The sequence below is a fragment of the Megascapheus bottae genome, chromosome 14 (assembly GCF_031878675.1).
Source record: "Megascapheus bottae isolate mThoBot1 chromosome 14, mThoBot2.hap1, whole genome shotgun sequence".
Lineage (NCBI taxonomy): Eukaryota > Metazoa > Chordata > Mammalia > Rodentia > Geomyidae > Megascapheus > Megascapheus bottae.
In genome coordinates, this window is record NC_143522.1 from 47,784,716 (window position 1) to 47,812,500 (window position 27,785).

Sequence of the window (27,785 nt, forward strand, 5' to 3'; positions counted from 1 at the left end):
TACTTCAGACACAGAATACAAAGCCAGTTCTGGTAAAAGCTCTGAGATCCTATATGACAAACAACTAAAAGCAAAAACAGGGTTGCGATCATGGCACAAGTGGTAGAACACTAGCCTAGCAAGTGGGAGGTCCTGAATTGAATCCCCAGTGCTACCGAAAATTATTTAATTAATATTACTTCCAAGTATACATTTGATGTGCTTCCATCCTCAACACCTGCATTTACTGAACCTATTCACCAGCCCATGCTCAGGCTGACACCTATGCTTTTCTCATCAGGACAGTCTTAAGGAACTCCACAAGAGTAACCAAAGGTTCCATTTTGATACAGTTTCCATACTATGTTCAGAATGAGTTCCTCTGGTAGTTCGCTCACTTAAATACCTCACAGTTCTCAATTTCCTTCAGGACTAGAGCCCTGGAAGATTTTGAAGGCCTAGCATTACCAAAAGTGACTGATAAAAGTTTAAAAGCTACAATAACTGGGCATGGTGGCTCATTCTTGTAATTCCAGCTAATTAGGAAATAGACATAGGAAGACTGATGTTCAGGATCATATCTTAAAGAACAAGTCAGGTGTGATAGTACACTTCTGTAATCCCAGATATGCTACAAGTATAGGTATGAGCACTGCAATCCAAGGATGGTCTAGTCAAACTGTTCAAAACTCAGCTAAAAAATAACAAGAACAGAAAGGCTGGGAATTATTGTTGCCAAAACCACCTGGGCTGAGGGCAGGAGCTGAAAGGACAGATACCTCAGTACTACCGAAGAAAGTCTTAATAGTTTCCCCCCAAGTGTATTGTACTGAAATAGAAAAATATAGAGGATAGAATTCAAAAATAGAAACAAGCTGGTGATGAAGGAGTGATCACCTGGAAGCTTAATAACATTAGAAAAACTACTTTAATTGTATTCTGGAAGCTAGAAGTATGGCTCAGTGGTAATAAATGTGTTTATAACGTATGAGGCCCTGGGTTTGATCTCTACTACCACCAACCTATATTAAAAAGTTAAACTAATAAAATGAGATCTAAAAGAAAATATTAAGGTAACAATATAAAAAAAAAAAAAAAACATTCACAGGGGCCAAGAGTTTGGCATAGTGGATAGAGTGCTTGCCTAGTGGATAGAATGCATGCCTAAAGACCTGGGTTGGATTCTTCCTTACCACATATATAGAAAAAGCCAGAAGTGGTACTATGGTGCAAGTAGTAGAGTTCTAGCCTTGAGAAAGCATAGTGACAGTGCTCAGGCCCTGAGTTCAAGTCAGGACTAGTCAAAAAAAAAAAAATCACAGAATATACATTAATTTACTCTTCCCCAACACCAAGGACAAAGAGAAAAGTCCAAAGCTGTACAAGAAAAAAAATCAGGTCAGGATCAAGAGGCAGAATGACCTTTGAAAAACAATACTGAGCTAGGTACTAGTGGCTTATGCCTGTAATACCAGTTACTTAGAAGGCTGAAATGGCAGTTCAAAGCCAGCCTGAATAGAAAAGTCCAGGAGACTCAATCTCCAGTTAACCGGGGGGGGGGGGGGGGGGGGGGGGGGGGAATGCAGACTGGTAGCTAAAGTAGTAGAGCAAATATAGAAGGAAAACTTCATGACATTTAGGTAATGATTTTTTGGGTGTGATCTCAAAAGCACAGGTAATAAAAGAAAAACACACAAACAATACTTCTAAAATTATTTTTTAAAAAAAATGCTGGGCATGGTGGCTCGAGCCTGTAATTCTAGCTATTCAGGAGGCTGAGATCTGAGGATCTCAGTTCAAAGCCAGCCCAGGCACTAGAGAAGATGAGACTCTTATCTCCAATTAACCATAAGAAGAAACAGGAAGTAGGGCTGAGGCTCAAGGGGTAGGACAGTACCCTGAGCTGAAGGGTTCAGGGACAACGCCCAGGCCCAGAGTTCAAACCCCATGACCCACAAAAACAAAAAAAATGTTTCTGTATATCAAAGGAAAAAAATTAGTAAATGAAAAAAAGACAACCTACAGAATGGGCTAAAAAACTTGCAAATCACTATCTCAATCTCAGACTAATTCAACAGTAACAAAGAATAATAATATAAGCCATCAATTAAATAGTTCAATAGCAAAAATCCATAACTAAATTCAACAGATGTACACACAATTAATCTAATAATTTTTCATAGTAAAAGTCAAAAGCATTATAACTTATCACCTCACATCAGTGAAAATAACTACTGTCAGAAAGACAAAAGATAACAAGTGACAGCAAAGATGTAGAGAAAAGGGAACCCACTGTTAGTGGGAATCTAAATTAGAATCAAAATGAAAAATAGAAAGAAGACTCATCAACAAATGAAAGACCAGGTACAAGTGATTCATGCCTGTCAACTCAGTTACTTGGGAAGCTGAGAGCAAGAGGATCAAGACTCAAGTCCAATGCCAGTGACTTGTACCTGCCATCCTAACTACTCAGGAACCTGAGATCTAAACATCATGTTTGAAGCCAGCTCAGCAAAAAAGTCCAGACGAGAGGCTGGGAGTTTGGCCTAGTGGCAGAGTGCTTGCCTAGCATGCACGAAGACCCGGGTTCGATTCCTCAGTACCACACACATAGAAAAAAGCCAGAAGTGGTACTGTGGCTCAAGCGGTAGAGCTCTAGCCTTGAGAAAAACCAAGGACAGTGCTCAGGCCCTGAGCTCAAGCCCAGGACTGGCAAAAAAAAAAAAAAATCCAGACGACTCTTTTTCTCCAAATAACCCCCAAAAGGCCAGAAGTGGAACCGTGGCTCAAGTGGCAGAGCACCAGTCTTGAGCAAAAAAAGCTCAAGGACTGTGCCCAGGATCTGAGTTCAAGCCCCAGAATGAACAGGAAACACACACACACACACACACACACACACACACACACACACACACAAATTCAACTCTAGCCCACACAGAAAAATCTACAAGACTATATCCATTTCAGTAGAAGACACTGTTGGCAAAAGCCTGTCTTCCCAGCTACAACAGAAAGCCCCAAATAAACAGATCAAATTCCAGGTGTACCCCCAGGCAAAACACGAGAAATATTTCAAAACTGCCAGTAGGGAGGAAAAAAGGAGCCAAGCACCATACCTATAAACCCTAGCTACTCAGGAAGCTCAGACTTGGAAGATCAAGACTGAAAGCCTAAATAGGCAGAAAAATCTGAGATTTTATCCCCACTTAACTAGAATAAGATGTGCTAGAGACATAGCTCAAGTGGTAGGGCTCTTCCCTAACAAGAGTGAGTCTCTGAGTTCTAATTCCAGTACTACTGTAGTAACCTGTCAGGATTAGCGGTCTAATTCTGTTTTTGTTCTTTTGTAAAAATACTTAAACTGGAGGCCAGGAGTTTGGCCTAGTGGTAGAGTGCTTGCCTAGCATGCACGAAGACCCAGGTTTGATTCCTCAGTGCCACGCACAAAGAAAAAAAAGCTGAAGTGGGGCCGGGAGTTTGGCCTAGTGGTTAAAGTGCTTGCCTAGCATGCACAAAGACCCGGGTTCGATTCCTTGGTACCACATATATAGAAAAAGCCGGAAGTGATGCTGTGGCTCAAGTGGTAGAGCTCTAGCCTTGAGAAAGTCCAAAGACAGTGCTCAGGCCCTGAGCTCAAGCCCAGGACTGGCAAAAAAAAAAAAGCTGAAGTAGTGCCTGAGGTCAAGTGGTAGAGCTCTAGCCTTGAGAAAGTACAAGGACAGTGCTCAGGCCCTGAGCTCAAGCCCAGGACTGGCAAAAATAATAAATAAAAAAATAAAAATAGTTAAACTGCTTCACCACCTGTATGTGGTATTTTCCTGGTGAATAGGACCATCTGCAAGTGGTGCTCTTCTTTAAAAGCTCAGCCCCACAGAAGGTAGGGGCTGCTCTCTATCAGCCAGAATGTGGAGAATAGCCCCTGTGCTATTAAACTGACTCCTAGCTCAGTTCACTGAGTGCTGATGACTCTATTGCTGGGGAGTTTGGGGACCCCAAAGTGGCTGGTATAGTATACTACTACTACTATTAATAATAATAAATACAACTATAGAATAATCTAGCAATTTCACTTTTGGTTAGCTAGAAATAGGTATAACTATCTATCCATATCTCTATATAGATATCAAAGAAAAGAAAATCATATTGAAAAAAAGTGTGAAGCCTTGAATTCAAACCTAGTACCAAAAAAAAAAAAGTTATAAACAACTTTAACATGGGTGCACAGGTTATTCAAGCCTATAATCCTAGCTACTCAGGAGGCTGGGATTTGAGGATCGTGGTTCAAAGACAACCTGGGCAGGGAAGTCCATGAGATACTTATATCCAATTAACCACCAGAAAACCAGAAGTGGCATTGTGATTGCTCAAGGTGGTAAGAGTACTAGATGTGAGTGAAAAAGCTCCAACAGTGCCCAGACGCTGAGTTCAATGTGAACAGGAAAAGAGCAAAGTAAGACTATCACATTTAATCAATATGTATTAAACTAAAAGCTAATGAATAAATCAGTATATTACAAATAAATCAGCATACACTCAAACATTTGATAAAGAGATGGAATTGGTGATTTGCTAGACAACAATGTGCTGAAATCACCTTATCCATACGCAAAACAAAATAAGAATCATACTTTATACCACACATAAAAATCAACCAAAAGATAGTTTAGAAGTCTAAATGTTTAAAGTGAACTTTGAAGTTTTAATGAAAACATGTATCTTTTTACCTGAAATAGGTAAGATGTAAAAAGCACATATGGTAAGTGAAAAGTTATTTGATGCCATCGGAAAGCGTGAAAAAATCTGATATCCTAGACAAAAATATTTGCAAAGTCAATGAAGGAAAAATCAAGTGCCCAATCTAGAGATGAAAGATATGCATATGGGGAGGGAAATGGGTACCAAGACATGTGAAAGGGTATCAATGTATGTGAATTAATGCACCTTCTATCTGGCAAATATCATGTAACCCTTTTACTAATTACAATAAAAAATGCAAAAAAAAAAAAAAGAAAGATATGCATATGCCTTCTTAGCAAAGAAAATCCAAGCCACCACAAAGACATTTATCTCAATAGTAATTGGGTGAGCAAAATGTGGTAGCAAGCCTATAATTTTAGCACTTGGATGATAGAGACAAGATGATTGAAAGTTCAAGTCTAATCTAGGTAAGTTCTAGGATAATACCCTGGGCTACCGATCTCAAAACAAAGCAAAACACAGTATAACACAATAAAATGAAGCAGCAGGTTCCCTCACTTCCATACCTTTACTCAGCATATAGAGTACTTAAGTGAAACAAGAGTCACTACAAACTTGGTCCTCTTTCTTCTACAGGCCCTAGACTTGTATCACCTAGGATTTATGAAAAAATTACCTGAAGCTGGTCACGGTGGCTCATGGTGGCTATAATCCTAGTAACTCAGGAGGCAGAGATCTGAGGATCACAGTTCAAAGCCAGCCCGGGCAATAGAGCCGGGGCACTACAGTCTGTGAGACTCTTATTTCCAATCAACTACCAGAAAACCAGAAGTGGTGCTGTGGCTCAAGGGGTAGGGCAGTAGCCATGAGCTAAAGAGCTCAGGAAGAGTGCTCAAGCCCAGAGTTCAAGCCCCACCACCAATCAAAACCTGAAAAATTATCACTATGTTTTTTGTTTAGTGTTGGTCCAGCCTAGGGCTGGATGCTGTTCCTGAGCTTTTGTGTTCAAAACTGGCACTCTACCATTTGAGCCACAGCTCCACTTCTGGCATTTTTTTCTGGTTAATTAGAAGTAAGAGTTCCACAGACTGCTCAGGCTGGCTTTAAACAACAATCCTTAGATCTCTACCTTTTAAGCAGCTAGGATTACAGGTATGAGCCAACAGCACCTATATATTTTTGAACATTAGTCAAATAAAATGCATAGAAAAAAATACCATTTTTTTTTAAAGAATGCTGCCCTAAAAAGTGGGAAAATGTCTAGACAGAAATTAATTCTAGGGCCAAGAGTCTGGCCTAGTAGAAGAGTGCTTGCCTAGCATGCATGAAGACCCGGGTCAATTCCTTGGTACCACATACATAGAAAAAAGCTGTAAGTGGTGCTGAGCTTAAGTGGTAAAGCTCTAGCCTTGAGAAAAATCCAAGGATTTGTGGGCCCTGAGCTCAAGCCCACAACAGGCCAAAAAAAAAAAAAAATTAATTCTACAGCCCAACATTTTTCTCCCTACCCCCCGTGGGTCATGGAGCTTGAATTCTGGGCCTGGGTGCTGTCCCTGAGCTCTTCAGCTCAAGGCTACCACCCTGCCCCTTGAACCACAGCCCCACTTTCCCTTTTCTAGTGATTAACTGGAGATAAGAGTCTTATGTTCTTTAGTGCCTGGGCTGATTTTGAACTGTGACCCTCAGATCTCAGCCTCCTGAGTAGCTAAGATTACAGGCATGAGCCACCGCGCCTGGCTCTACAGCTCAACATTCTAACCACACTTTTAGTCTAAACTTCCACATCATACTAATAATCCTAATAATTCTAAAGAAAGTTGCAAAACTTCTAAAATTATCACTCTTCTATGCCACTTTGTGTCCTATTTCAATACTTCCAGGACAACCACATTTAAAAAACAACAACAAAAAAAACCTCATACATAAGTGATGAGCTGAAGTACTACTTGGTTTTTACTTATTTATTTGCTTTTTAAACTACTACACTCAGAAAAGGCTTGAAGAGGTGCAATTACCTCACAATGCTGGCGAGAAGCTTGAATTTCACATTCATACTTGTTCTTTACAGATTCTAAGCAGAGCTCTCTATAGATTCCTGCAACCAAACACAATTACTCTGATTATGTTAGCAATGAAGAGTTTCATTATCACTTCTCTACAGGAACTCTGTCTTCAGATTTTATAAGATGAGTCAATAAAAATTGGCAAATGGTTCTAACTTTATCTTTAAAAAACAAAAACAAAAAAAGGTTCAATTAAAACACATATCAAAGAAGACTAGAAACTAAGAGTTGAAGAGCTACAAAGAAACAAGCTACACTGCTAATTGTTATTTTTACTCTATTCTTCAAAAAATTACTCCTGAATATTTGGTAGAAAATGATCAAAATGAAAAAAAAATCCTTTTCCTGAAAAATGACAAGTTGCAAACAGAGAGACAATAAGCTGCAGTTTCCTTACTCATATATATTGAAAGGAAAGCTAGATACTATATGCCATTAAGATCACTATAGATCACTATATGTATTTTTTTTTTTGCCAGTCCCGGTACTTGAACTCAGGGCCTGAGCACAGTCCTTGAGCTTTCTCAAGGCTAGAGCTCTACCACTTGAGCAACAGTAACACTTCTGATTTTTTTCTATGGATGTGGCCCTGAGAACTAGAACCAATGTTTTTGTGCATACTAGGCAAGCACTCTACCACTATGCCAAACTCCCTGCCCCAAATATTTATTTTGACTCCAAATATTCCAAGAGATCAAATGTATATATTGATACAACAAAATATGTAATGTTTGGAGTGCTCGCAACAGAACTTAACCTACAGGACAAATGCCCAACATTTAACTTAGCAATATCAAGACAATAATATCAAATAGGCAACATGGCTACGCCAGTAAGTCACCACAAAATTGGGAAGCAGAAAACTCTAGGTGTATATATAAAACTCTCTACCACAGATGGCCTTAGAAATGTAGCTATTTCAGTGAAGTAAAAGCAGGGAACAGATAACCAGACCTATGTTATTAGTAGCACATACCATCTGCAAAATCAAAAAGGGAGAGTACTGAATAAAGCAAATAATTCACTTAAATAATATTTGCTCAACATCTATTTTGTCTAAAAGCATCAAAGAAAGTAGGGATTTTGGCAGTGCTGAGGATTGAGCCCAGAGTATTCTACATGCTAGGCTAGTGTACTGCCACTGAGCTACATCCCTGGTTCTGGTACCAACATACTTTCTCTTTCTTTTTTCTCTTTTTGGTTAGTCATGGGGCTTAAACTCTGAGCCCTTCAGCTCAAGGCTACCACCCAACCCCTTGAGCCACAGCCCCACTTCCAGTTTTCTGTTCGTTAACTGAAGATAAAGAATCTCACGGACTTTTTAGTGCCTAGGCTGGCTTTGAACCACAATCCTCAGATCTCAGCTTCCTCAGTAGCTAGGATTCCAAGCATGACCCACCACTCCTGGCTGGGATTTTTTTTTTTTACTTTTAAGAATAAGTTAAGTCCTTTTTCAATGATATCAAGTTAATTATCATATCTACTTTTATTAAGCCTTTAAGAATAAAGCAGGTGTGAGCTACTCAGGAGACAGAGGTTGGGAGTTCAAGGCAGCCCAGGCAAAAAGTTCAAGAGACCTTATTTAAATAATGAAAACTAGACATTGTAGCCTACCACCTCAGCTACACAGGAAGTGTAAATAGGAGAATAATATCCAGGTTGGCCTGCCCACAAATGAATATAAGAACTTGTTCAAAAAAACAAAAGCAAAAAAAGGTGAATGGTGTGGCTCAAGTGGAAGAGTGAACTGAGTTTAGACCCAATACTATAAAAAAAAAAAGGAAAAAGAATAAAATTTGGTTTAAGGTAAGTTTCATAAAAATAAGAACTTACTATCAACAATACCTTAGTTCACAGGTATATGAAGATCAGTTAGTGTTCCAAAAAAGAAAAACAATCAGTACTTCCATTATTAAAGTTCATAGTTTAGTTCAACTATAAAAAAAAATCCAAAGTTATCATCAAGTGGATATATCCCCTGATAAGTGCTAGGACATACTGAAGTTGGAATTCAGTTACAGACAGAAGACTAAACTTAACCATACAAATACAATCCTTATCCAGCTACAAATAAGTAACCAAACTTACCAAATTAAAAAAGAAATTATCTAGTTGAAAGTTAAATTCCTGTTCTGTAACACCCTGACTAAAAATTTTTTTAATGTTTTTATAAATTACAAAAAAGAAAAGAAAAGAAATTCCACTTCTCAGGAGGATAAACATGATTATGGCTTGGGCCCAGGAGTTCAGAGCAACATACAAATCATCTCTCAAAAGATAAAATGATATACAAACCCTTAGCCTAATTTTGATTATGTTCTAAAAACTAAGTGCCAGTGATTGTATATAGAGATTCCCTTCTTGAACACTCATTTGTTAAACATGTCATTTGAAATATGATGTAAAAATCAATGTTAATATATTCTTTAATTTAAAAAAAAGATAAAATGAGAGGCAGTGAATGCAGCCTAGTAGTAGAGTTCATGCCCAGCACGCATGAAGCTCTGGGTTCTATTTCTCAGTACCACATACAGAGAAGAAGATGGAAGTGGTTTTGTGGCTCAAGTGGTAGAGTGCTAGCTTTGAGAAAGCTCAAGGACAACGCCCAGGCCCTGAATGCAAGCCCCAGGACTGGCAAAAAATAAAGTAAAATAATAAAATAAAATAAGCCAGGCACCCAGGCACTGGTAACACCTGTAATCCTACTAAAGCAGCTGATATCTGAGGATCAGCCTGGACAGGAATGTCCATAAAACTCTTGATATCTAACTACTAAAAAGCCAAAAGAGGAATTGTGGCAAAAAGAAGAACTGAAGTACTAATCTTGAGAAAAAAAGCTTAGGAACAACACCCAGTCCCTGAATTCAAGCCATTCAAGCCCCAGAACAGTACACAATTTTTTTTTTTTTTAAAGAATTGAAATAGGGCCAGAAATTTGGCCTAGTGGTAGAGTGCTCACCTAGTGTGTGCAAAGCCCTGCATTCGATTCCTCCATACCTCATACACAGAAAAAGCTGGAAGTGGTGCTGTGGCTCAAGTGGTAGAGTGCTAACCTTGAGCAAAAAGTATCCAAGGATAGTGTCCAGGCCCTGAATTCTAGCCCCAGGACTGGGGCAAAAAAAGAAAGAAAGAAAGAAAGAGAGAAAGAGAGAGAGAGAGAGAGAGAGAGAGAGAGAAAGAGAGAGAGAGAGAGAGAAAGAGAGAGAGAAAGAGAGAGAGAGAGAGAGAGAGAGAGAGAGAAAGAATTGAAATAAATGAAAATCCTATCATTTGTACAGATGAAAAATGCCAAAAGTACTTAATCTTTAATTTATCCACCAGGGAATTATACTACGATAGTATCATTATCCCTTAAAAATATCAGTTTCTAATTGTTTAACACATTTTTTTAATAACATTGTGAGCTACTGGAGAATTCATTGTTGTTTGACAGTACTGGAGCTTGAATTTAGGACCTCAAGCTTGCTAGGCAGGATTCTCTACCACTGAGCCACACTTTCGGCTGTTTTTTATTTGGTTTTTCTTCTATAAATCTCTCACAGCAGCAGAGAAAAAGCAAGAGACTCTAATAAATCACTAGGCAGTCTGGCAATATCAACATGTTTGTATCACAATACAAATATATAAACATATTTATAATCCCACCAATAGTGCAAATATATCTGTAGTATCATCAACAATGCTTGACAAATATCTTTTAGAGGGAGAGTGTAGAATCTACTATATTAAAAAAAAAGTTTCACTTTCCTACCTGCTACCTTTGTACGAATTTGCATATTTTCTTGTAAAGTTGCCAGTGGTTCCAAATATTCTGGTGCTTTTCCAGCTATGACTTCTTGTAGTTTTGCATCCACCTGACTTAATCGTTCTTTATAAAGTCTTAACAAAGCAGAAATTAAGACATTAATTTAAAAACCCCAACAATGGCTAACAATTTCCCAATTGTATACATTATTTTTCCTAATATCATTGACATTCTAATAACCTATCGAATGTGTTTTTGCTCTGAACACAGTGAAAAAAATCAATTAGATTATTTGTCTTTATATACACCAGCATAAGATAGATATTAATTTATGATTTTTACCAGTATTATCCTTATAATAGTTAATGCAAAAAAAATCGTCTTAGGGCTGGGAATGTAGCCTAGTGGTAGAATGTTCACGTTGCATGCACAAAGCCCTGGGTTCGATTCCTCGGTATCACATACACAGAAAAAGCTGGAAGTGGTGCTGTGGCTCAAGTAGTAGGGCACACTATCCCTGAGCAAAAAGTGTCTAAGGATAGTGCCACCCTTTATGTTCAGGTCAGCCTGGACCATAATCCTCCTATTTATGCCTTAACATATAGCTAGAGTGACATGTGCATACCATCACATTCAGCCACTGGATAAAATACAGTCTCATGAATTTTTTTTTTTTTTGGCCCAGATTGCCTCTAACCATGATCCATCAATTTCCACCTTCCAAGTAGCTACAATTCCAGGCTTGAGCCCAACATCTACATAGAATTTTTTTTTTACTAGTTGTCAAAATAAATAATTCCCTGATTTTTTCTAAAAAGGAGTCAGTATAATACTAAGCCTATTTAATTGGGGGGAGGGGTGGTACATATCAAGATGGGTCTCATTAGTCCAAGATGGCCTCAAACTTAAAATCCTCCCACCTTTGCCTCTTGAGTACTGGATGTGTGCCACCATACCCAAATATATATTAATTTATTTATGTCGGTTGTGGGGCATGAACTCTGGCCCTGGGCACTGTCCCTGAGCTCTTCAGCTCAAGGTTTCCATCCTACCCCTTGAGCCATAGTGCCACTTCCAGTTTTCTGGTGGCTTATTGGAGATAAGAGTCTCACGGACTTTTTAGTGCCCACACTGGCTTTGAACCACCATCTTTCAATCTCAGTCTCCTGAGTAGCTAGGATTACAGGCATGAGCCACTGCGCCTGCCAGTCCCAGGGCTTGAACTGGGGGCCTAAGCACTGTCATTGGGCTTTCTCAAGGCTAGCACTCTACCACTTGAACCACAGCGCCACTTCTGGCTTTTTCTGTGTATGTGGTACCAAGGAACAGAAGCTAGTTTTCGTGCATGCTAGACAAGCACTCTACCACCAGGTCATGCTCCTAGCCAATTTTTTTCTTTTTAATCTAAAGTAGATTAGCAATTTAAGAACTTAAGATAGTTTATTGTTGTTTGTAGTAGCACTAGCGTTCTGGACCCAAGGCCAGGTGCTTGCTAAGTAGGTGGATGTTCTTCCACTTCAGTCATTCCTCTAGTCTATTTAAGATCATTTTATATATTCTTTTCCATTTACTACTTATGTCACAGGCCAAAACAAATATGTCATGGTATGTACGAAGGACAGCATATAGAAATTTCCAAAAGAGGGCTGGGAGTTTGGCCTAGTGGTTAAAGTGCTTGCCTAGCATGAGCGAAGACCCGGGTTCGATTCCTTGGTACCACATACATACAAAAAAAGCTGGAAGTGGTGCTGAGGCTCAAGTGGTAGAGCTCTAGCCTTGAGAAAGGCCAAGGACAGTGCTCAGGCCCTGAGCTCAAGCCCAGGACTGGCAAAAAAATAAAACAAAACAACAACAAAAAAAAACAAAAAAACAAAAAAAAAAAAAGAAATTTCCAAAAGAAACTACTTGTAAGTATTGGTACAACTCGCAGTTAGTTTTGGCAAATTTGATAGGTTTCAAATCAAATTCTGCTCTTTTATCTTGAAAATGTAAGCTAATACAAGTGATACAACCAGTATTGTTTATAATTGATCAATATAATTAGCACAGGAAGTTTTTATAATATAGTCCTTAAGAAACAAAGCAAATTTAAATGAAACAAATACTACTTTTTTGTCTTAGTGGTCCCTTGGCAGCAACCACAATATAACTTAAAGAATTAGCTGCCAAAATAAATGCATTATTATGTCTGGGTTAAAACCTCCTAAACACAAGATAAAATGATAAATGTACAAAGTCAGAAAAATATAAAGTGGTAATGTATTTTTGAAGTTAATACCCAATTCTAGATAAAATATTAAAATCATGACACCAAGGAAGAACATCTGAACAAAACCAAACATACAAAATACTAATAGTTTCTTGAATTTGTGATCTAGCATCTTCAATGAAAATGAGAAGAGAATTATTATTCTATTAAGTCACCTTTTAGAAGGTTAGAAGTTAGAAAAGATCCCTCTAAGGGCTGTGAGTTTGGCCTAGTGGTAGAGTGCTTGCCTAGCATACATGAAGACCTGTGTTCAACTCCTCAGTATCACATACACAGAAAAAAAGCCAGAACTGGTGCTGTGGCTCAAGTGGGTAGAGCTCTGACCTTGAGAAAGCCCAAGGACAGTGCTAAGGCCTTGAGTTCAGGCCCAGAGCTGGCAAAAAGAATAAAAAAAAAGATTCCTCAAAACAGTCTCTACAATCTTACAAATGAATTATAAAGCCATCAATGGCAAGGAACAAAGTACTTCAGAAGCAATTACAACACCATTCACAAAGTAGAAGCTCAATAAATATTTGTTGTATGTTGAATATTAAATGACAAAAACCTAGAGACAGAGTTTGGCCCAGTGGTAGAGTGTTTGCCTAGCATGCACAAAGACTGGGATTCAATTCCTCCATACCACATACATAGAAAAAAGATGAAAGTGGCCCTGTGGTCAAGTGGTAAAGCTCTAGCCTTGAGAAAAGCCCAAGAACAATGCTTATGTCCTGGGTTCAAGCCCCAGAACTGGCAAAAATACATGAATAACTATAAAATCACAAAAACCTAGATAGTATCAATCCTTTTACCTTTTGAATGAGGTGGAAGAACTCACCTTCCACACTACAGAAACTGCGAAGTGAGTTTTCTACCATAGGAAGGGAATGCTATAGTACCCTGTGGTGCTAGAATAGGAGAAACAGGATTATGAATACAGCTATTACAAAGATTTCCCACCTCTTTTTAAAAAAAAAGATTTAAGACATCTTACAAAAAGTACCTAGTATAACAATATAATAAATAAAGCAAATGAGGAAACATGTAATGACTCACACCAAGAAATACTTGGAAGGCACAAAGTGGGAAAATGATAGAAAATTAGCAAGATACCATCTCAACCAATAAAAAGCCAGGAATGGTGGCAAGCAATTTCCAGCCTAGCTACAGGGAAGCAGTCCAGAACACAACCTAAGACATCATCCAAAAATAACTAAGGATTGGAGACATGGCTTGAATGGTAGAGCATTTGTCTAGCAAGTTCAAGGCCCTTAGTTCAATACTGCCAAAAAAGCAAAGGGAGAGAGAGAGATAGGGAGGGATTCCTCAAGAATCTTATTAAATTATGGTTATGCTCACAGTTTACTCTTAAATACTTTCAAAGATGAGTGAAGCAGGTAGAATAACCAACTGGTAGCAATAGTTAGCCACAAAAAGCCAAAATCAAGGCACCTTCCAATCCCCAAATGAACAAGAGTAGGCCTGTGACTGACTAGCTGAAAAGTTTTCCTATGTAATATATTACATTATACTAGAACTTAATAATTTTATTTTCTTGGATAACTATAAAAATATACTTTAAGGGCCAGGAGTTTGGCCTAGTGGTAGAGTGCTTACCTAGCATGCACAAAGACCCAGGTTCAATTCCTCGGTACCACATACATAGAAAAAGCTGGAAGTGCTACTGAGGCTCAAGTGGTAGAGTGCTAAGCCTTGAGAAAGTCCAAGGACAGTGCTCAGGCCCTGAGCCCAAGCCCAGGACTGGCAAAAAAAAAAAAAAAGTATATATATATATATATATATATATATATAAAAAAGCTAAATGAGTGAATCTTAATTCACTGCATGAGTACTGTTCCTGGATTACTTGTGCTAAAATATAAAAGTTCACCCCTAGGATGAACTCCATGTTGCCCAAATAACTTATTCTTTAGGGATTCAAATTAATTTTAATTTTATATTGGAAATGTGAATCATTTTGTTTTCTTTTTTTTTTTTTTTGCCAGTCCTGGGCTTGAGCTCAGGGCCTGAGCATTGTCCTTGGACTTTCTCAAGGCTAGAGCTCTACCACTTGAGCCTCAGCACCACTTCTGGCTTTTTTCTATGTATGTGGTACCGAGGAATCGAACCTGGGTCTTCATGCATGCTAGGCAAGCACTTTAACCACTAGGCCAAACTCCTGGCCCTCATTTTGTTTTCTTTTGAGACAAGTCTTGCTCTGCACATCAGGCTGGCTTTGAACTCTAGATTCTCCTGCTTTAGCCTCATGATTGTAGGAATTACAGGTAGGCACAGAAAGTCTGGCTATAATAATGTAAATCTTTAGAATAAACAAAACAGTATATTTCAAAGCCAAAAATTTAAACTTTGGATTATTTTAAACTACTTTGATTAATTTGTTAACTATTATGGAATAATATTCATATATCGACACATCTCTGATGAAAGTTAAGAAAGAAATTATGGTAAACAATGTTGGTCTGCTAAAGCCAGATATATTAAACAGTTTTCATGTCATAATAAGCAGCAATATTATAGGGAATTCATAAAATAAAAGGCTAGCTTCTGAATGACTTGAAGCATCAATATTCTTATAAATTTCTCTTTGGATTACAATCCCCAGTACACATCCAATGACCATACCAAGCGGTTCCAACATGAAACCTCTCCTATAAGATACTGTTTGGCCTAGTGGTAGAGTGCTTGCCTAGCATTAATGAAGACCCAGATTCCATTCCTCGGTACCACATACATAGAAAAAAGCCAGAAGAGGTGCTATGGCTCAAGTGGTAGAGCTCTAGCCTTGAGAAAAAAAGCCCATGGACAGTGCTCAGGCCCTGAATTCAAGGCCCAGAATTGGCAAAAAAAAAAAAAAAAAAAAAAAAAAGGTACTGTGGCTTACATCTTTATCTATCTGTATTATCTCAAATTACAGGAGCATTAGCTAGATGTGATGGCATATGCCTGTAATCTGTAATCCCTATACTTAGGAAGCAGAAGCTGAGTGCCAATCTGAACTACATAGAGAGATTCTGCCCCCATCCCCTCCAGCTCCACACCATCCCCCCAAAAAATCACCATGGAGGTCCAGTCTCATGGAAAGAGTTCTGGTATTAGAAAGAAGGAAAGAGGCAAGGAGTTTGGCCTAGTGGGAGAGTGCTTGCCTAGCATGCACAAAGCCCTAGATTTGATTTCTTAGTTACCACATACACAGAAAAGGCCAGAAGTGGTTCTGGGGCTGAAGAGGTAGAGCACTAGCCTTGAGACCCTGAGTTCAAGTCCCAGGACTGGCGGGGGGGTGGGGGAGAAGAGAGCAGACTACCCTGGATTTCTACTATCACTGATGCCATCCTTCCAGCCCCTTAAGTCTCAGTAAAACTGGGTGACATACCCCAAAGGCAGACAAGCCCATCTGGGAGCAAACTGGATGCAGCTTCATTCAACATTGGATAAATGAAAGGACCCAACTAGACACTGTTCATACTGACAGAAGATGGGAAGGACAGCAGTTTCAGGGAAAAGCTGCCATTGTAAAGCGGTCTAGCCTTCAGTTCCAGAAAATCCAGCACAGCCTCACAGTACAGACAGCTATTTCAACAGCATGGTGGTGGGCGAGCTCAAGGCTGATTAAAAAGCCCAGGGTGAAGATCCATCAATGCTTGGGTTCGCACTAATGAATGTTCAAACCTGTCCTTCATAACTTCAGCTGACCTCCTCCTGGCTTTCCTACAGTATGTCCTTTCTCCCTTCTCTTCCCTGACATATCTTACTCTTCCAGATGCACAAATGAGCAGGGTCCACATGAAAGTGCGTACAATGTGCTACTGCCACCATATTAACATCTGGACATTACCTTAGTTGCATATGACAGGTGAAGTTTGTTTTGTACTAGTTCATGCCGTGGAAAGAAGGCAAAAGACTGTATGGAGGCCTGAACTCAAGGCCCCATGCTCTTGCTCAGCAGGTACTCTACCACTTGAACAACGTTCCCTCCTTTCAGCTTTCTACTGGTAATTAAGAGATTTGAGTTTATAGATTTGTCTTTCTGAACTGGCTCCAAACCAAGATTCTCAGTTCTGAGTAGCTGGGATTATAGTAGGGATGAGCCACACAAGTGCCTAACTTTTTTTTTTTTTAACTGACAAGCTGCTCTCATAACCCAAAGAAGTAAAGGAAAAAGCTGCTGCCATCCCCCTCAGATGTTGATTTGTTCATAGGTTTCAAATACTTCATAATACAATGAAACCACGAAAAGGGAAGAAGATGAAAAGCTGTATGTGCTAATGCATACAAGTAATCCCAGCTACTCAGCTGTACAGAACAGTCAAAGTTTATTACTACAGTTTTATTTATTTGTTTGCTTGTTTTGCCAGTCCTGGGGCTTGAACTCAGGGCCTGAGTACTGTCCTTGGGTTTTTTCTCAAGGCTAGAGCTCTACTACTTGAGCCACAGCACCACTTCTAGCTTTTTTTTCTATGTACGTGGTACCAAGGAATTGAACGTGGGTCTTCGTGCATGCTAGACAAGCACTCTACCACTAGGCCAAACTCCCGGCCCAGAAAGGTCAAAGTTTAAAGGTAACCTGTGCAACTTATCAAAATAAAAAATGATTAAGACTACAACTCGGTGGTATAGTTCTTGCCTAGTATGCACAAGGTCCAGGGGTCAAATCTCAATACTGAGAAAAAGGGAGCATGGAGGAAGGTAACAGTATCTAATAGGCATATATCACACCAAGTAAATGGCTAAAAATTTTATACACTATTCCACAATCCTCACAGTACATAATACGAATACTACTATTACCTGTTTGATCATTCATTCATTCATTCATTCATTCACTGTACTTGGATTGAACCCAGGGCTTTGCACATGATAGGCAAGCTTTCTACCATTGAGTTACTCCTGAACCCCTTATTATCATTATTAAACTAGTCAGAAGTCTGGAATGAGAGCCCCTGCTCTTTCAGGTCCACCAAATTTCCTCCAAAGTTAATGTACTTTTAGTAGAATGAACACAGCCACATCAAGAGAAAAAAGCCTGGCTTCATTTAGCACTTTCTGATCAACTATGGAAATTAATTAACCTTGCCAAATGTAATTTTTTCACAAGTAAGATGAAAATAAGACTTGTTTTGCAACAACTTAGTAATATTCAAAATGTATTTTTTTTTTCTGTTGAGACATGATCTCACTAGATAGCTTATGGTTTAGGCTGGCTTTAAACTCATGATTCTCCTTCTCAATCTCCCAAGTACTAGGATAGTAACCACCAACCCAGGCCATAGTGACATGTTTCAAAGCCATGGAAACATGTAAGAGTCACACTATGCAGAGTAAGACAAAAACAAAACTAATTCATCAGATATAAAATATTTGGGGAAAACTATTTTAATCTTCAAATGTTAAAAATACTATCTTTAGCCAATTATTTACCACAGAACCAAGGGTTCAGAAATCCATGGAAAACATTTTAATCACCAATATCTACAGAACAATTCTTACAGTTTACCTTCCTTTACCCATCCCCCCCAAAAATAATAAAATATGCCTCAAAACTATGTTTAGTTAACGAGGTTATCTTGGCAGATAAACAAAAGGTGAAACCTCTGTCAGATCAGATCGGGCAATCCCATAAAATGCAAAAGAGAAAACAGTTGAGAAATTATTACTGTTCATATGCTAGTATTTAAGTGACATAACTGAGACTCAATGGCAAGGACCTTCTGAAGTCACCACTTACTGATCTTTCAGATCGGTAAACTGTTTTTCAAGATTGGACATTTCATCTAAGCATTCCATTCTTCTTCTTTCACAGTCTTCATCGTCCATTTCTATTAAAAAGGCAAATATCAAAGAATCAAAATTAATATCAGATTTGTTTTGTAGCAAATATACCTGAAGTTAATTCAAATGAGAATATGAAGTTAGATGTGTAAGGTCTATATTATAAATAAAATAATTGTTACCCAAAATAATTTCTACTTGAGAATTAATCTAAGATATAGATGGGTTAAAATTACAGCAACTCTAGACCATCCTGTGTTCACTCATTTTTAACTCATCTTGAATGAGTGAGTACAAACTGTAACTGTAAAGTAATTAGCACACATTTGGTTTTCCACCAATTCATGAAAACTTAGTACTAAGCACAATTGTGTCCTTATAAGGTCAATACCACTAAAAAAAATATTCAGAATTCTTCCTTCACAACTTTTCACAAGACTAATTGCCCAGAAACATTCAAAAGTAAACTAATCTCATTATGTTTACCATATGATATCTTGACTACCATTCACGCTTGAATTGTTTCTTCTTCCCAAATTACTGTCAGTCAATAAAAAAGAAGCAGAGAAGTTAGGTGTCCATGGCTTACACCTATATTCTAGCTACTCAGGTGGTTGAGATCTGAAGACAGTATCTCTAATGAAATAGTAAAATTTTTAATTGGAAATGTGGTTTGAATGATAGGGTACCATCTGTGAGTGAAAAAGCTCTGCAAGAAGAAAGAGGCCCTCAGTTCAAGCTCTGGTTCCAACACATACACAAAAAGAAAAAGAAAGGGCAGGGTGTTTGGCCTAGTGGTAAAGTAGCATGCACAAAGACCGGGATTTGATACCTTGGTACCCCATACATAGAAAAGCCAGGAGTGGTACTGTGGCTCACGTGGCAGCCTTAGGAAAGCCCAAGGACAGTGCTCAGGCCAGGCAAGCAAAAAAAAAAAAAAGAAAAAGAAAAAGAAAGAGGCAGTGAAGGAGAAAAATAAACCAACTTTTAAGGAAAACAGCTACTAATTACCAGTTCTGTCCTATATTCCACATATTCCTTTTTATATCATATATAGACAATACATCAAAATAAATGAAGCACAAACTGATCCATACCTTAATCTTCACTAAATAAAGGTCTAATTATATAGAGAGAGTTAAATTATGTTCACTTATTTATTTTCACATTGAAAGTAAATATATGATTCTTTTGAATTTTCAAAAACAAATGTAAAATATTTCTGGGTTTTTGGGGCTAGGAGTTTAACCTAGTGGTAAGAGTGCTTGCCTAGCATGAACCAAGACATTGGTTCAATTCCTCATACACAGACAAAGCCAAAAGTAGTACTGTGGCCCAAGTGGTAGAGCACCAGGCCTTGAGAAAGCCCAAGGACAGTCGTTAGGCCCTTAGTTCAAGCCCCAGGACTGGCAAAAGAAAAAAAAAAATATATATATATATATATACATACATACATATAAATATATGAGTGTGTGTGTGTATATATATATATATATATATATATATATATATATATATGGGTTTTTATAAGTGAGCTCATAGCTGTTTCCCTGGGTTACAGGCATACCCATTGAACTGTGTGACTCAGTAGCAGGGTGCTTGCCTTACATGTGCAAGACGCAGGGTTTGCTCTCCAGCACCGCAAAAACAAAAACAAAACCTTGGTCCCTTAATATGACTCATTTCTCAAGTTCTTTAGGTAGTAGATGTTTTTCTGTAGTTTTAGAATCTATTTACTACCAAGTTTCAGAAGAATAAAACTGGAAGTTAAACATGCAAGATGGGGTAGAATGGAAATGGTTTTATGGAAGCACACTCCAAGTAAATTTTAAAACTGACTTGTGATTCAAAAGCTACTGATTCTTACAAGTTACACTGTTTTATTTCCTAGGATGAAATAAAGAACAAGTAAACACTTACAATAGGTAATATAAAAATGAGAAGTGGAGAGAATTTTATCAGATGTAATTTTGTGAGTCTGTCTCCCATCAAAAATGCAGAACTGAGCCAGGTGAGGTGGCTCAGGCCTGTAATCCTAACTACTCAGGAGTCTGAGATCTGAGGATTGAGGTTCAAAGCCAGCCCAGGCACTAGGGCACTAAAGAATGTGAGACTCTTATCTCCAATTAATCACAGGAAACTGGAAGTAGGCTATGTGTATGGTGGCCTTGAGCTGAAGAGCTCAAAGACAGCACCCAGGCCCATGACCCACAAAAAAAAAAAAAAAAAAAAAAAAAAAGTGCAGAATTGGGCTGGACATATGACTCAAGCAGCAAAGGGCCTATCTACCAAGTGTAAGACCCTGAGTTCAAAGTGTAGTATGTGTGGGGGAAGGGGGGAGGAACAGCCAGGCACCAGTGGCTATTACCTGTAACCTAGTTACTCAAGGGACTAAAATCTAAGGATCACAATTTGAAGACAGACCAAAACAGTTAAGCCCATAACCCTCTTATTCTAATTAACTACTAAAAAAAAAAAAAGCAAGAAGCAGAGCTATGGCTCAAATGGTAGTACACTAGCCTTGGACAAAAAAAAAGCTCAGGGATGATTCAGTTCAAGCCCAAGAACAGGAATATCTCTTTCACTCTCTCCCCCCCCCCTCTCCTCTCTCCCTCTCTCTCACACACACACACACACACTTTTGACAAAAATGCTTTACTTCTAGGTTACATCATAAAGACCTGTCTCAAAAGAAGCTTTAGGGGTTGGGAGTTTGGCCTAATGGTAGAGTGCTTGCCTAGCATGCACAAAGACCTAGGTTTGATTCCTGGATACCACATATACATACACATACACATACATACACACACACACGAAGCTGGAAGTGGTGTTGTGGCTCAAGTGGTAGAGCTCTGGCCTTGAGAAAAGTCTAACAATAGTGCTCAGGCCATGAGTTCAAGCCCCAGGACTGGCCAAAAAAAAACCAAAAGTTTTATAGATATAGGAAATGTATTCATGAGTCTAGATGTTGGTCTTTATAACACCTATTTTGAAATCTAGCCTATTTCCATGGCAAGGCAGATGATTTCAGAATTATTCCCATCTCAGGTAGATCCCAATGCTACATTTTCATCAGTCAATTTGGGCATTATTAAGTATACTACATATGTGCTTTAAAATACTTCATTGTCTATCTTCATCTCAAAGATTTACTCTTCTATTCTCAGTTAATCCTACACCATTGATCTTACACCTAAACTCACATTCATCAATTTTGTTGTATGCTTTATTTGAAATCGTTCACATATACACTTTCCTTTTCCTCTTGGAACTCAAGTTCTTCTCCCAGCCAAACTGGTTTTTTCACTCTTGAATAGAACTTCAGTCCTTTGCACTTGCTCTCACATTCCTTCTTTAGGAACAGTCAATTATACCACACTAACTTAAATTCTACTCACTCTTCAAGATAGTTATGGTAATCCCACCTTCTTCACCCACTGCTGATCACATGATTCTGAAATTTATTTCCTCTGCTTTTGAATTTCCACAATACTGCTTACTGTCAAGCATTCATTCACTGAGCAACTGAATAAAGTGGTGACATGTCAACTCTAGTTGAGGCTACACATCACATAGGTAGTACCTGTTGCTGCACAAAGATGTCATTCAGAAATACTTACTTGGGAAAGGTTGATTTGTTAACTGAAATTATACACTTCCAAAAAGATCTGCTCTGACAGGGAAACAGAAAAGAAGGGGTGGCTGATAACATAGTCATCAAACTGCAATCCAAGCTTCCCTCTACGGTGGCTAACATCTGGATGGTAAGACTCAAGTCTCATCTCCATTAACGGAAAAGGGTCCTGGTAATCGCAAATCCCGTTCCTTTTTGAATATCCACTACTAAATTTATAAAATTTATGTCGGATGTTAACCTGCCTCCCCCCCAAAAAAAGGAATTCTGAAACAACCCTAAGTTGGAAGACTGAAGGGATGAAAAATTTTAGAGAATTCCAACGATGCCCCAAAACAAACAAAAACAATTTATAAATCAGCGAGGATCCCAAATCATCCCTCTCTTTGGTCCTTTTCTCTGCTGGAAGCTTCAGATTACCATAAGCAGATAGTTCCCAAGGAAACCTGGAAGAGCCCTGCGGTGAAAGGTTCATGACAGAGCCAGACAAGGGCTGGGAGGGAACAACCCACCCACGAGGAGAGCTAAGAGCTGCAAAGGTGTGTGTGGGGGGCGGGGGGATTTCCTCAATCTCCCCAGCCAGCTGGGGGGGGGAGGGGAGGAGCGGGAGGGAAGCTGACAACAACAAGGCCCTGACGCCTTCACGCCGGCCCAGGCCAGCCCCGCCCCGCTAAGCCCTGCCCCGCCAGACCCCGCCCCCCCAGACCCCGCGGGGAGCCCGCCAGCTGTCAGTCAGGGCGCTCAGCCAGTCCCCGCCCCTTCTCGCTTTCCCCGCCCCCTCGCCCAGCGGGACGCCGCTGCCCGGCGTGCCGCGAGCGGCCTGGCGCGCGCTGGAGAGAGTGGGGGGAAGGGACTCAGGGGGTCCGGGCTCGGCAGTGTCGCACACCTGAGCTGTCTCCATCCTCGGAGACCGACGAGCTCTCCGTGTCCTCGTCTTCCGAACTGCTCCCCTCGTTCTCGGCGTAGTCCACCTCCATCTCATCGTGATGATTCGTCTCCTTCTTATCCCCTCGGGAATGGACCGGCATTTTCCAGCCGCGCCGTCGCTTCCCACTTCCGGCGCCCAGCCCGGCCACCGCCGCTTCAATGAAGGGCGCGCCGAAAGCCTCGACCCACCCCAAGTGGCCGTGCTCGCTCGGAACCCCTCGAACTCCTCCCCGCCCCCGGCCCGGGCCTCACAGCCTAACCCGCAGGCTCTGCCACGGGAGCTCTGCCATTGGCGAAGGCCGTCGCCGGGCCGGAGGCGGGGCTTGCTGTACTCCGGTACGGTTGGTTGGCTGTAATTACGGCGCGGCCTCCCGATACCCGTCGGGAGTTGTAGTCCGTCGTGTTCAGCCCTTCCCTGCCTGCGGGTTTCCATAGCTCAGCAGTCCAGATCTTATCTTCCTGCTGGACTTCAAGTCCCACAAGGCACGAAAGCTGACACACTCCAATGCAGTTCCTAAACTAAACAGAAACAGATTGTGCGGTTTGGGTCTGAATTTATCCTTTTCCCGCCAAGCGATTGTCTGACCTCCTCGACTAGTCAAGATTTTTTTTTTTTAAATATGGTGAGATCGTCTGCTGGAAAGGGTCTGCTTGGAACCTGGGAAACTAGGAAATAGTCTCCTCCACCTTTATTACCTCTGATACACTATTATATTGAATAGTCACTGTAGAAAGTAAATTGCACTTTCAAAACTTTTCCAAACAAAAAATCTAGATGAGAAGTTTTATCTTGGCATTTTTAGTCTATATTTTCTATTTTTAAAAAATGCAGCCAAAAGATGCCATTAATCATAATTTAACTTCAGTTTTCATTGAAAAAAAAAATAGATTCAAAGCCCGGCGCCTGTGTCTCACGCCAGTAATCCTAGCAAGTCAGGAGGCTGAGACTTGAGGATCACCATTCAAAGCCAGCCGGGGCAGGAAAGTCCAGAAAATTACTCTGAAAAAGCCAAAGTGGTAGATAATGTGGTGCAAAGTGGTAGTGCCTGAGTTCAAGCCCCAAGATAAAAAAAAAAAAAAAAAAAAAAGGAAAGAGAAAGAACTGAAGTAGGTGTCATTATTACCGGTAAACTTCATTTGCAATCAGTAAGTCAGTACTGAGACTTAAACCTAAGGGGCAAGTTTCAGACTTTGATCCTCCTATCTTGACTTCCCAGGAGGCTTGGATTACTTACAGGTGTGAGCTATCAGACAGAGCTAAATCTTAAAATTATATTTTAGACTGGGAAAGAGCAAAGGAAGGAGTGAATGTTGTCTGATATGTACTTATTGTAACTTACGGAACTGTAACCCCTCTGCACATCACCTTTTGTATGTGTGTGGTCGTGGGCCTTGAACTCTGGGCCTAGATATTGTCCCTGAGCTCTTCAGCTCAAGGCTAGGGCTCTACCTTTTGAGCCGCAACACCACTTCCGGTTTTCTGGTAGTTGATTGGAAATAAGAGTCTCAGGGACTTTTGTGCCCAGGCTAGCTTTGAACCAAGATCCTCAGATCACAACCTCCTGAGTAGCTAGAATTACAGGCGTGAGCCACCTGCGCCTGGCTGTACATTACCTTTATAATAACAATTTTAAAAATCAAAAAAGGAAGTGGTAGGGCTGGGAATGGCCTAGTGGTAGAGTGCTTGTCTAATATGCATGAAGCCCTGGGTTCCATTCCCTGGTACCACAGAAAAAGCCAGAAGTGGTGCTGTGGCTCAAGTGGTAGAGCACTATCCTTGAGAAAACCCAAGGACAGTGCTCAGACCCTGAGCACAAGCCCCCAGATTGGCAAAAAAAAAAAAAAAAAAAAAGTGACACTGTGGCTCAAAATGGTGCTGTAGCTCAAAGCTCAAGGATGGTGTCCAGGCCCTGAGTTCAAGCCTCACCACTGACAAAAATAAGGGAAAAAGGAAAAAAAAATATTTCTGTGAGATTGACTGGAATAATTGGGATATATTATGTATGGAAATTTAGCAATGAAATTCCCCTCTGTATGACTGTCATTAAAAAAAAACTATATTTTCACCACTCGTGAAGATAGAAGTAACATGTTATTAAAGATGTTTCATAAACCAGGTGCTGATGGCACACACCTGCAAGCCTAGCTACTCGGAGCCTGACATATGAGAATCATGATTTAAAGTCATCCAGAACAGGAAAGTCTGTGAGATTCTTCTGATTAGTCACACAAAAAAGCCAGAATTGGAGCTGTGGCTCAAATAGGAGAGTGCTAGCAACAAAGCTCAGAAACAATGCCCAGACCCAAGCCTCACTACTTGCATACGCAGGTGCCTACGTGCTCATGCTTCAATGTCTTTGCACATTCTGTTCTTTTCAAAGATATTGTCTTGACAGTGCACCTCGCTACCAATGATTTCACTCTTCAGGGAAGACTTCTTTACCATTAGATTAGTGCTGTACTCTGTACGCATCACCTACTTGATGTTGAGTTCCTTGAGAACAGGGATTGTTTTAGTCCAGGATGCAAATCCAAAGGCAAACACTAGTCAGGCAAATCAATTTAAAAGATGGAACTAGCATTATAGGCTAGAGAGAGTAATTGTTTTCTTCCTACCAGGCATATTATACTACCTGAGAAATCTGGCCTTGAATGTCAGATTTGAGTGTCTAGATTTTTAAGCATTATCTCAAGATAGCCTTAGTTTTGTTTTTGTTTCTTAAACTTCAGATCAAATCAACACAGCATGTAAGCAGGCATATTGGCTCATCTTGTAATCCTAACTACTTGAAAGGTAGAGATTGGAAGAATAGATGTATAAAGCCAGAACAGTCCTGCTAAAATCCCCACTCAACCAATAAAAAAAGTTATTTGTGATGACACATCTGTCATCTCAGCTACTAGGGAAGGGTTAATAGGATTACTGTCTAAGCTGACCCAGACATAAATACAAGAACCTACTTGGAAAATACCTAAAGCAAAAAAGACTGATGTGAGCCAGGCTACAAGGGCTCACATTTGTAATCCTAGCTACTCAGGAACTGAAATCATGGTATGAAGCCACCCAGAGCAGGAAAGTAAGACTCTAATTAACCACCAGAAAACCAGATGTGGAGCTGTGGCTCGAAGTGGTAGAGTGCTAGTCTTGAGGAAGAAAAAAAAAGCTGAGGGACAGTGCCCAGACCCTGAGTTCAAGCCCCAGTACCAACAACAACAAAAGACTGATGTGGCTCAAGCAACAGAGCAAGCAATAGATAGAGCACCTAGCTAGCAAAAGCCCTGAGCCTTGAGCCCTAATTATACCAAGAAGGAAAAAAGAAAGACAAACAGCCACGGATTTAAATTTCTGACTTGTGTTAAATATCTAACACATGCTGTGTGCTAAATAGTAATAATCATTTAGCTACCTGAGCTTTCTTGATATGCCAAGCACTGTTATGTGTTTTAAGTTAATGTGCTTAATCCTCTACGAAGGTTATTATGTCTTCCACTTTGTAGATGAGGAAACCGAGGCATACAGCTTAACAGATCTAAGATTTGGACTTGGGGAATCTGACATCAGCGCTTGCATGCAAGCAATGGCTCATAAAACATAGAAGAAATCTGGAAAAGGCATAGAGCCCTTACACGCCTAGAAACTAGCCAATTAAATTGGACATGAAATCACCTCTGGTCAGTTATAAAGCAAGTAGTCTGTATTATGTCATCTTTAAATTTCTGCCAGCTCTGAAACTTCTAAAGATAAGTATTGTCAGTGTTTACAATGAAAACAGTAAACTTTCCACAATGAGGGTATTAAAAAGGCAATGATGGTAATTTACGTTCATGTACCACTTTATATTTTATAAAGGACTTACATAAGCATGGCACTCATTTTAAATCTCACTTTTAAAAATCCACTCCCATTTATATATTTATTGAAATCCATCTGGAATGCATAGTTATCTCAGCAAACTCTTCTCTGAGCCAGCTCTTCAATTTCCTTGTTCTAAAGAAAGCATGGATCAGCTGGGCACTGGTGGCTCACACCTGTAATCCTAGCTACTCAAGAGGCTGAGATCTGAGGATTGTGGTTCTAAGCCAGCCCAGGCACTAAAGTCTAGGAGACTCTTATCTCCAATTAGCCACCAGAAAACCAGAAGTAGCATTGTGGCTCAAGTGGAAGAGTAATAGCCTTGAGCAAAAAAACTCAGGGACAGAGCCCAGGCTCAGAGTTCAAGCCCCATCACCAACAACAAAAAGAAAAAAAAGAAAGAAAGCATTGTTCTGGCTCTCCTTAGGACCCTGCTTCCTTTGTAACACTCCATCAACTGAGCCTCATCATAGAGCAGTTGTACTCTTTATTCTTCCACACTGTCCTATTCTCCTTCCCTAGATCCCCTTTAGCTTTGTACAATGTAGTATCTATACCATTGCCAGCATCCTATTTTTTGAAGAATTTCTAGCTGCTGGCTTGGTGTAAAAGTATGTCTATTATAATTCTTATTTATTTGCTTACATGAATTATACAGAGGGGATTTCATTGTTACATTTCCACACAATCAATCTCACTCCTTCTGTCATACTTTCAATTCTTTGGTGACGTCCTCTTCTCTCCCACCCTGTACCACTACTGGGTACTCAGGGCCTGAACAATGTCTCAAGGCAGGTATTCTACCACTTGAGCCACAGCTCCTCTTGTGGCATTTTGTTGGGTAGTTGAAG

At 39.8% G+C, this 27,785-nt stretch overlaps 1 protein-coding gene across 2 annotated transcripts in view; it reads right to left on the minus strand.

Annotated features, from left to right (window-relative positions):
- The window catches only part of Brms1l (BRMS1 like transcriptional repressor), a 61,761-nt gene that overhangs the window by 21,266 nt on the left and 12,710 nt on the right, over positions 1 to 27,785 (minus strand). Inside the window, exons 1-4 of one of the 2 annotated variants that reach the window (XM_090345158.1) lie at positions 23,041 to 23,593; positions 18,477 to 18,567; positions 10,492 to 10,619; positions 6,693 to 6,772 (exon numbers count right to left, since the gene is read on the minus strand). In XM_090345158.1, the coding sequence (XP_090201284.1) occupies positions 6,693 to 6,772; positions 10,492 to 10,619; positions 18,477 to 18,567; positions 23,041 to 23,182 (441 nt within the window). In that variant the 5' untranslated portion in view covers positions 23,183 to 23,593. Of the gene's footprint in view, positions 1 to 6,692; positions 6,773 to 10,491; positions 10,620 to 18,476; positions 18,568 to 23,040; positions 23,594 to 27,785 lie in introns of those variants that run through there. The other variant, XM_090345159.1, reaches the window with a different exon arrangement.